We start from the raw sequence: 11,255 nt of genomic DNA, 5'->3' as shown, positions 1-11,255 counted from the left end.
CTAGCGTGGGTTAAAAGTGCCCCGCTATCGGCCGAATACCGCAGCAAATATGACGGTAAAGTGGCGCTAAAAATAGCGCCGCTTTACCGTCAACTGACCCACAGCCCTAGTGTGAAAGAGGCCTTAATATGCACAGCTGCACCAGACCCCCCTCTCCTTTATGTCCTCTATCAGGGATGATGTGGGTTTCTGAACTCCCCCAAGATTTATAATCCATGTCCAGCCTGTCAGAGGTCCCCATTCCCAGCACCATGCACAGATAACATCAGAAAGTATCATTACTCCTGCCGGTAAATTGCTACGATCGTCCTGATAACAGGAGACATTTTATTGACTGTGCCGACGCCTTCTTCAACTAGTTTATGAATAAAATCACAACAGCGAGAGAAGTGTCTGTGAAGATGTTGTTTTGCCACTACTAAAAATGGGCTCGGGTGTCTGATGACATCTGTGTTAGTGACGTCACTTAGGCGACATTCCAATATGGCCGCGCCCGTGGATTCACCATGAGACAAGTGTAATCCGGAACGAAGATGTGGGGTGCCGCTGTCAGGGTGGTGGGGGCCGGCTGTGTCCGGGGACTGGTCGGGAGAAGAGCAGGTCAGTGTCCGCTGGGTGTGATCACTAGGATGGGGGAGGGCACCAGTCACTGCATGGCAGCTTTCCTTACAGCCATAGCTCCCAACTGACCCTGATTGCGAGGCACTGGCCCTCATTTGGAGCAATGTCCCTCTTTTGGTCTGATCTATAAAACTGTATATGAAATGCACTTTTTTTTCTTTCATAAAGTGTTTTTTTTTCTTCACCTTTTTGTAACCTTTCATCCAAATTCTAAAATTCTGCATTTGTCAATCTTAAAGGCTAATATAAAGGAATAGTAGTGGTAAAAAAAAGCTGTGACTTGGCGCCGGCTCCCCGTACGGGACGTGACTTGGCGCCGGCTCCCCGTACGGGACGTGACTGGGCGCCGGCTCCCCGTACGGGACGTGACTGGGCGCCGGCTCCCCGTACGGGACGTGACTGGGAGCCGGCTCCCCGTACGGGACGTGACTGGGAGCCGGCTCCCCGTACGGGACGTGACTGGGAGCCGGCTCCCCGTACGGGACGTGACTGGGCGCCGGCTCCCCGTACGGGACGTGACTGGGCGCCGGCTCCCCGTACGGGACGTGACTGGGCGCCGGCTCCCCGTACGGGACGTGACTGGGCGCCGGCTCCCCGTACGGCACGTGACTGGGCGCCGGCTCCCCGTACGGGACGTGACTGGGCGCCGGCTCCCCGTACGGGACGTGACTGGGCGCCGGCTCCCCGTACGGGACGTGACTGGGCGCCGGCTCCCCGTACGGGACGTGACTGGGCGCCGGCTCCCCGTACGGGACGTGACTGGGCGCCGGCTCCCCGTACCGGACGTGACTGGGCGCCGGCTCCCCGTACGGGACGTGACTGGGCGCCGGCTCCCCGTACGGGACGTGACTGGGCGCCGGCTCCCCGTACGGGACGTGACTGGGCGCCGGCTCCCCGTACGGGACGTGACTGGGCGCCGGCTCCCCGTACGGGACGTGACTGGGCGCCGGCTCCCCGTACGGGACGTGACTGGGCGCCGTCTCCCCGTACGGGACGTGACTGGGCGCCGTCTCCCCGTACGGGACGTGACTGGGCGCCGTCTCCCCGTACGGGACGTGACTGGGCGCCGTCTCCCCGTACGGGACGTGACTGGGCGCCGTCTCCCCGTACGGGACGTGACTGGGCGCCGTCTCCCCGTACGGGACGTGACTGGGCGCCGTCTCCCCGTACGGGACGTGACTGGGCGCCGGCTCCCCGTACGGGACGTGACTGGGAGCCGGCTCCCCGTACGGGACGTGACTGGGAGCCGGCTCCCCGTACGGGACGTGAAGCCAAGGATCTAAAAATCGATCTAGTAGTAGAGTCGAGGATTTAAACACAAATTGAACAGTTGAGCCCAGGATTTAAAAAATAGATACCATGATTTAAAAATAAAATAGTTGAGCCTAGCATCGAAACATAGATCAAACAGATGAGTACAAGAATCTAAAAATAGATTGGACAGTTGGGCTCAGATTTTAAAAATAGATTGAATAGTTGAGCCAATATCTAAAATTAAATTGAACAGTTGAGTCCTGGATTTAAAGTGGTTGTAAAGCCTACATTTTTATTTATTTTTTGTTACCTTAACTGCTGGTCGACCGCGCTATAGCTGAATGATGGCTACAGCACGGTCGTCTAGTTCTGGGATGCCATCACATGACAGCGTCCTGTAATCGCTCACGGTGGCACGCTCTGTGGTTGTAGTGTCTTCTGGACACTGCTGATTACAGATTGAGGTAAAGAACCTAAGTCCCGGTTCACACAGGGGCGACTTTGCTGTCTGACAAGTCGCGCTGCATTCTGTACTATGGAACCGTTCTAATAGGAGCGACTCAAGTCGCTCCAACTTAGAAAAATGTTCCTGTACTATTTTTGGGGCGACTTCAAGCGACTTGCATTGACTTCTATACAGAAGTCGTTTTGCAAGTCGCCGCTGAAGTCGTGTGCAGATGGCCTCTGCAAGTCGTGTCACCCCCTGTGTGAACCGGCATTTACTGGCTCTTTACCACGTGATCATCTGTGTCCAATCACAGCTGATCAGGAAAATAAACAGATTCCGGTGATCAGCACTCCTTTCCTCATACTGTCAGCATGAGGATCGGAGAAGAGAGCCGATGACCGGCATCTCTAAAAAGGACATGGACTGATGATCAGTGTCCTCATTACCAGTGCTGCCAATCAGTGCCCATCAGTGAAAGAGAAAAATTACCTGTTTGCAAAATTTTATAACAAAGTATGAAAATGTGTGCGCTTTTTTTTTTTTCTTGGTTTAGCAGTGGTGATTAAATACCTCCCAAAAGAAAGAGCTATTTCTGTGCATACACTGTTGCATGACCGCACAATTGTCATTCCTAGTAGGCAAGTGGTTAAAGCATCCCTTGCAATAAGGTAAAAAATGTTTAGGTGTCAGCAGCCCCTTCATACCTCACTCCCCCCCCCTTACTTCATTTTATCCAGCGCCGTGCAGCTCTTCTCTCCCCTCACTTCCGGGTGTTGCTGGCTTTGCTGGGGCACCCAGTGCTGTCAATCAAAGCCAGTGACGAGGGGGCCACTGTCTGTGTCAATGGATGCATTAGCGGGGGTTGGTTGTGAGCATGCACGAGTGCCCCCATGGGAAGCGGCTTCCCATGGGGGCACTGGACAGCGTATAGGGGCCCAGAGTGCTAGTGGGGGACCCAAAAAGAGGAGGTTTGTGGCTGTTTGACTGATATAGTTTATTTCGGTGCCAATACGATACTGATATTTGCGCCACCTCTCAGGCCGATAGACGATATTGTGTGTCGATGTGTTGTACAGTTAAAAAAAAAAAGTGTAACTTATTTTTTTCTTATCACTGTTATTGCTGTCACAAGGAATGTAAACCTCCCTTGTGACAGTAATAGGCAGTTACATGTACTCTTTATGGAGGGATCAGGGGTCTATAATACCCCAAATCCCTCCTTTGCACTTGAAAGTATTCAAAACATCAAGATCAGCGTTTTGAATACTTGATATCTTTTAAAACTGGTGCCTTTAATTTGCCAGTAATTCAGGAAGTGATATCATGACAGTTTACTAGGCCTGAGACCCGAATGAAGCACCAGTATTGTTCGGTTCTTTGGCCAGCCGGTGGACATGCTGGCTGGTTGCTCAGGCCTCCTGGTGGGACAGGAGAGCCCAGGCGAGCGGCGGAACGGGGTAAGGCCCCTCCCGCTGCTTGTAATAAGAGCCAAGCGGCTACTGAGCAGCATTGGTTGTTCTTACAATAATGCCAACCGTCTGCTCTAAAGAACGGTACCGGATAATGCCTGCAGGTGCATACATCAGCCAGAACCCCTGGAAGCAATATCGGTAATATTGTGTACGCTTGTGCCTCATACCGATACTTCAAAAAAAGTGAATATCAGCTGCACTGATAATCGGTCGATCCCTATTAGCTACTATGCACAGCTGCATCAGATTTAGCATTCTCCAGTTTTAGTAAATCAACCCCACTATGTCTATTCATTGTCAGTTTCTCGTTGAGAATGTCCAATGAACCTAGCTTTGACCTTGGCCACTGGCTTGAAAAGCCAAACCATTGCAATAGTTTTTGTGGCCTTTAAAACATGGATCATGAGGTTAAATTGTGATTTCAAAAGACCTTCTGGCTGTAGGTTAGGATGCCCTTCACACAGATTTTTGAGGTAAGGGGGTGTCAAGCAAAGTTTGGAACATATTGTAAACCTGCGTCTATAGGTTTTATACATAATGTGTGTGTGTGTGTGTGTGTGTGTGTGTGTATATATGAGTATGTATAATAAATATAATATATACAGTGGGGACGGAAAGTATTCAGACCCCCTTAAATTTTTCACTCTTTGTTATATTGCAGCCATTTGCTAAAATCATTTAAGTTCATTTTTTTCCTCATTAATGTGCACACAGCACCCCCATATTGACACAAAAACACAAAATTATTGACATTTTTGCAGATTTATTAAAAAAGAAAAACTGAAATATCACATGCTCCTAAGTATTCAGACCAATTTGCTCAGTATTTAGTAGAAGCACCCTTTTGATCTAATAAAGCCATGACTCTTTTTGGGAAAAATGCTTTTTCACTCCTGGATTTGGGGATCCTCTGCCATTCCTCCTTGAAGATCCTCTCCATTTCTGTCAGGTTGGATGGTAAACGTTGGTGGACAGCCATTTTTAAGTCTCTCCAGAGATGCTCAATTGGTATTAAGTCAGGGCTCTAGCTGGTCCATTCAAGAACAATCACGGGGTTGTGAAGCCACTCCTTCGTTATTTTAGCTATGGGCTTAGGGTCATTGTTTTGTTGGAAGGTAATCCTTCGACCCAGTCTGTGGTCCTGAGCACTCTGGAGAAGGTTTTCGTCCAGGATATCCCTGTACTTGGGCACATTCGTCTTTGGCCTCATGCACACGAGACGCTGTTAAACGCGTGTTCAGATGCAGTTGGACACTTTTTTTCAACTGCCCCTGAAATCATTCAATGGTATCCTATGTGTCCATGCACACAGTCCCGTTTTTTTGCCGATTTTATGCAGTTGCGTTTAACCTCGTTTTTCCAGAAGCAAAAATTTCCACGTTTCAGATGCAAAACGCAGTGAAACGCGGCACCCGCGTTTAGCCGCGTTTGCGTTTTATAAGCGCTTTTAAAGGAACCCAATTTTTTTGGACCTGAAAACTCAGAAATATGATCTGAGAATGACATTTTGCGACCCGAATTTGGGGGCCCGTATCTTGGGGCCACTTACTGCCAGGAACCCCAAATTCGGTATGCAGACACTAGCACTACAACATATCCAAATTTGAGGTTCCTATCACCAAGTGACCCAGAGATAGGGGGCCCTAAAGTCGGGTCGCAAAATGTCATGCACTTTTCTGCATCAGAGATACATGGCCTCAAAGTCAACGGTGACCATCTGCGGCAATGTAATTTGGTCATTAGGGTTGGGTGTTTATGGTAAGTGGTTATCCGTTAGGGTTAGGGTTATTGTTTAGGATTAAGGGTTGGATTAGGTTTAGGGTTAGGGTTAGTGTAAGGGTTAGGGTTAGGGTTATTGGTTAGGGGTAGGGTTAGTGGTTAGGGTTAGGATGAATGGTTAGGATTCTGGATATTTTAATAAGGCATTAAAAAATATTATACTACCATATACAGCAGCAAAGAATTAAAATCTATTAATCAATACATATTTCACGATAAAAAATATATAAAAAAATTGGCCAAATAAATTTAAAACAATTATAAAAAATCGAATTAACATAGATTTGCTTTTAAATAAAACAATTTGAAACTAGAAAAAATGAATAAAAAAAGATATATGAAAAAAAAACTATTTTAATATTGTTTTATATTTAGAAATAATGAAAACATTTTAAAAATTGCCACAAGAAAATTTTAGGTATTTAAAAAAATTGGATAATTTGCTATAAATAGACATTATTTTTTTTTTTTAAATAAAGGACAGAGAAAAAAATTAATCTGTACATCTATAGATAAATATATTTTATAAATATATACACATACCTGATCGTTACCAACAGACTTTCCTTTGGTGACACACTGTTTCTCATATTGGTGTCCATGAATGTCAGACCAGGTCGTACTTTTTCTAAGAGCAGATCAAATGTGACAATGGACATCCGGCTAAAATTAAAAAACTTGTCGGGGTAGGTACGGAGCTGCACATACATGTTTGTGAAATATCCAACGGACATTCACTGTCCCATCCACGGATGGGTCCAATATCGATGAGCTCTGACTCTGGACCTCTCACGAAATTTGCGATGATGTTGCTGTCTCATCAAGAGTAACATCAGGAGCATTTCCTGACATATATTCAATATGGGATCCATTTCAAAATATATACCACAGAAAGAGAGGCAAATGCAAGTGTACAACTGCTCTCTATGCTGCTGCTGCTCACTCTGATAAAAATAGCAGAAATAGTTAAAAAAAACATGCTTTGAGAGCTTGGGGAGGGTCTACATGATATCTTTATAAACGCTTATAAACGTAAATGCGGCATGCAAACGTGGCAAAACGCGCGTTTTCAGCTTTTTTTGAGCAGAGTTTTCACCTGCGTCTCGTGTGCATGAGGCCTTTCTCTCGATTGCATCCAGTCCTGTCCCTGCAGCTGAAAAACACCCCCACAGCATGAGGCTGCCACCACCATGCTTCACTGTTGGGACTGTATTGCACAGGTGATTAGCAGTGCCTGGTTTTCTCCACATATACTGCTTAGAATTAAGGCCAAAAAGTTAATCAGACCAGAGATTCTTTTTTTTTTTTTTTCTCACCATCTTGGAGTCCTTCAGGTGGTGTTTTTTTTTTTTTTTTTAAGCAAACTCCATGTGGGCTTTCATGTGTCTTGCACTGAGGAGAGGCTTCCGTCAGGCCACTCTTCCATAAAGCCCCAACTGGTGGAGGGCCGCAGTGATGGCTGACTTTCTACAACTTTCTCCCATCTCCCGACTGCATCTCTGGAGCTCAGCCAGAGGGATCTTTGGGTTCTTTACCTCTCTCACCAAGGCTCTTCTCCCCTGATAGCTCAGTTTGGCCAGACAGCCAGCTCTAGGAGGGGTTCTGGTCGCCCCTAACGTCTTCCTTTTAAGGATTATGGAGGCCACTGTGCTCTTAGGAACCATAAGTGCAGCAGAATTTTTTTTTGTAACCTTGGCCAGATCAGTGCCTTGCCATACTTCTATCTCTGAGCTCTTCAGGCAGTTCCTTTTTGACCTCATTATTCTCATTTGCTCTGACATGCACTGTGAGCTGTAAGGTCTTATATAGACAGGTGTGTGGCTTTCCTTATAAAGTCCAATCAGTATAATCAAACACAGCTGGACTCAAATGAACGTGTAGAACAGGGATATGCAATTAGCGGACCTCCAGCTGTTGCAGAACTACAAGTCCCATGAGGCATAGCAAGACTCTGACAGCCACAAGCCTGACACCCAGTGGCAGAGGCATGATGGGACTTGTAGTTTTGCAACAGCTGGAGGTCCGCTAATTGCATATCCGTGGTGTAGAACCATCTCAAGGATGATCAGAAGAAATGGACGGCACCTGAGTTAAATGAGTGTCACAGTAAAGGGTCTGAATATTTAGGACCATGTGATATTTCAGTTTTTCTTTTTTAATAAATCTGCAAAAATTTCAACAATTCTGTGTTTTTCTGTAAATATGGGGTGCTGTGTGCACATTAATGAGGAAAAAAATTAACTTAAATGATTTTAGCAAATGGCTGCAATATAACAGAGTGAAAAATTTAAGGGTGTGTGTGTATGTATAAAATATATATATACACCCCCTCTTATTTTTGTAAATATTTTATTATAACTTTTCATGTGACAACACTGAGGAAACGACACTTTGCTACAATGTAAAGTAGTACATGAAGTAATTGGTGCAAATAAATTTTATTCAAGGGTGATTACGGATTCCCTCTATCTATTGCACTTTTACCTTGTTTATTCCTATAGTTAGCTAGTCTATTAAAGCTAATCACATTACTGTTGATATCAAAATAATACAGGGTTAGCTATGAAGCCAAGCACACTGCTTAATAAAACAAGGTCTTATATATTTCCCAAGAATATAGGAAACGCTAACATGAAAATATTAAAGAAAGATATATTACAAACATATACCAACAGAACACATAATACAAGAATATCAAAGATACTTATCGCAATGCTTTGTATCATCTGTCTGGGCTCAGATGGCAAAGAGAGATAGCCATGAGGCTCAAAAATGGTGGAGAGAGAGCCAAGAGTGATAAGAGTAGAGACAGAGATGGCTCTTTAACTTGTTCAGTCCTTTAGGCTACTTTCAGATTTTATTATTTTTTTTTTTGGTGTGTTACCATCGTTTTAGCGCCGCTATCGTGGTGGTTTTTAACCCCCCCGCTAGCAGCGGAAAAGGGTTAAAACTGCTCACATAGCGACACTGCAGTGGCGATATGCCGGCGGTTTAGCGGCGCTGTCCCATTGCTTTCAATAGGAAGGGGCACATTAGGAGCGCTGAATACACACCTCTCCTACAGTGCTCCAAAGATGCGGCTTGCAGGACTTTTTGTATCGTCCTGCTAGTGCACCGCTGCTTTAACATGGGAGGGGCGCTATACAGGCTCTATTTTTAGTGCTGTAGCACCTGTAAAGCACCTCAGTGTGAAAGTAGCCTAATACTTCAATCATATACCATCCAGACCAGACCCATTGCCATCCCATCTAGACTTTCGATGAATCAGTATTTATGAGGCTGTCCTCCTCAATATATTTTACTGTCCGTCCTGCTGTATTGGACTCTAGGGACAGCATTGTCCTTGTCTATGTATCCTGGTCAATCTTCAATACTTTTGATCTTCTATAGCAGGACATTCCTCACCTTTAGGGGTGCAACGGATCATCCGTGATCCGAACCGGTCACCCTGTTCGGATCGGTACACCCCGTGTATCCATGGAGTGTTCCGCTGCCTTGGCCTTAAGAAAGGCCACGGCTTCGGCCTAGCTCCAGAGTGGCGGCCATCCTGGTACACCCGGCGGCCGTTTACAATGTAATCGCTCCGTCAAATGATGAGCGATCATTTGTAAACAAACCGGCATCATGTCATGACGCCAGTTCATCTCTCCCCTCTGTGTACTAATCTGTACAGTGGAGGGGAGAGATTGGATGGCAGCAACGCTGTGGGCTGGATCTGTAGTGCCCACAGCGCTGCTTTGTGACAATTGCAGTCACATCCAGCCATACTCAGTGATACCCAGCCATACTCTGCCAATATTACAGTGGGGAAGATGTCCATTACAGTGGGGGAGATGACATGGATATTACAGTGGGGACTATACGGTGGTGGAATTTTCACAGGTTTTTGCAAATTCAATTATTTTTTACTGATCCGAAAAATGATCCGATCCGTGACTTTGATCCGAGGAACGATCCGATCCGTGAGTTTTTTGATCTGTTGCACCCCTAATCATCTTGTCAGCTATGGTCGCTTTCAAGTTTGTGTTATAGCAACAGACTGTCTGGAGCCAAGAGCTGTTCAAAGAGATTCCAGGCCACCCCCAGGAAAGCAAATGCTTGGTTGTATCAATCAGAAAGAAACTCCAGAAATATGATATTAAATCAAGTTGCCTTCCAACAGTACAGCTTGTATAACAGTATAAATTTGCTGTCCCCTCAAAATAACTCAACACACAGCAATTTAATGTCTAAACCTCTGGAAACAAGTGAAAATGTCCAAATTGGGTCCAAAGTGTCAATATTTTGTGTGGCCACCATTATTTTCCAGTACTGCCTTAACACTCGTGGGCACGGAGTTCACCAGAGCTTCACAGGTTGCCACTGGAGTCCTCTTCCACTCCTCCATGACGACATTACGGAGCTGGTGGACGTTGGAGACCTTGCGCTCCTCCACCTTCTGTTTGAGAACGCCCCACAGATGCTCAGTAGAGTTTAGGTCTGGAGACATGCTTGGCCAGTGCATCACCTTTACCCTCAGATTCTTTAGCAAGGCAGTGGTCATCTTGGAGGTGTTTGGGGTTGTTATCATGTTGGAATATCCCCCTATGGCCCAGTCCCTGAAGAGAGGGGATCATGCTCTTCTTCAGTAAGTCGCAGTACATGTTGGCATTCATGGTTCCCTCAATGAACTGTAGCTCCCCAGTGCCAGCAGCACTCTTTTTAGAAGAGTCTTCCTTCTGGGATGACAGCCATGCAGACCAATTTTATACAGTGTGCGATGTATGGTCTGAGCACCCCCGGTGTATGGTCTGAGCCCCCCCCTTCAACCTCTGCAGTAATGCTGGCAGCATGCATAGGTCTATTTCCCAAAGACAACCTCTGGATATGACGCTGTACACGTGCACTCAACTTCTTTGGTTGACAATGGCAAGGCCTGTTCTGAGTGGAACCTGTCCTGTTAAATCGCTGTATGGTCTTGGCCACTGTACTGCAGCTGTTTCAGGGTCTTGGCAATCTTCTTATAGCCTAGGCCATCTTTATGTAGAGGAGCAATTCTCTTTTGTTCAGATCCTCAGAGAGCTCTTTGCCATGAGGTATTTTGAGGGGACAGGACATTTACACTGTTATACAAGCTGTACACTCACTACTTTACATTGTAGAAAAGTGTAATTTCTTCAGTGTTGTCACATGAAAAAATATAATAAAATTATATACAAAAATATAAGGGGTGTACTCACTTTTGTGAGATCGCGTGCGTGTGTGTGTGTGTGTGTGTTTTAGGAGCTTGAACATTCAGTGAACAAGATTTAGTGGTACTTTTCATTCGTCTAGTGGATAATCTCATTATACTGGACTTGTTCTGTTACATTGAAAATGTCTTCTAGCTTGTCCAAGTCACTTCCTCCAGTTCTAATGAGTATCAGGAAAATACTCCAGCATTTATTTTCACACAGGTAGCACCTACACCTTTATCCAACTACCATGGAAGTGCAAATGGTATTGTCCGAGGGCAGGATGGGAATTGTGAAAAATTGTGGCGCCCCTACCCCCAACCTGGTCTTTTAAAGTGGTTGTAAACCCTTACAAACCACTTTGACCTACAGGTAAGCCTAGATTAAGGCTTACCTGTAGGTCCAAGAAATATCTCCTAAACCTATATGGTTTAGGAGATATTTGCCCGAAAACGGGCACCGCTGTCT

At 45.8% G+C, this 11,255-nt stretch overlaps 1 protein-coding gene across 1 annotated transcript in view; it reads left to right on the top strand.

Moving 5' to 3' along the window:
* Window positions 1-466: 466 nt before the first annotated feature.
* The window catches only part of ERAL1 (Era like 12S mitochondrial rRNA chaperone 1), a 96,443-nt gene continuing 85,654 nt past the window's right edge, over window positions 467-11,255 (top strand). The window contains exon 1 of the mRNA XM_077480397.1: window positions 467-600. Coding sequence (XP_077336523.1) covers window positions 534-600 — 67 coding nt within the window. The 5' untranslated portion in view covers window positions 467-533. The remainder of the gene's footprint in view (window positions 601-11,255) is intronic.

Source organism: Lithobates pipiens, unplaced genomic scaffold (genome assembly GCF_037356315.1).
Source record: "Lithobates pipiens isolate NorthernLeopardFrog02 unplaced genomic scaffold, aLitPip1_a1.2 Scaffold_16, whole genome shotgun sequence".
Taxonomy (NCBI): domain Eukaryota; kingdom Metazoa; phylum Chordata; class Amphibia; order Anura; family Ranidae; genus Lithobates; species Lithobates pipiens.
The sequence above is the reverse complement of the archived record's forward strand: the minus strand, read 5'-3'. Positions and strand labels throughout refer to the sequence as shown.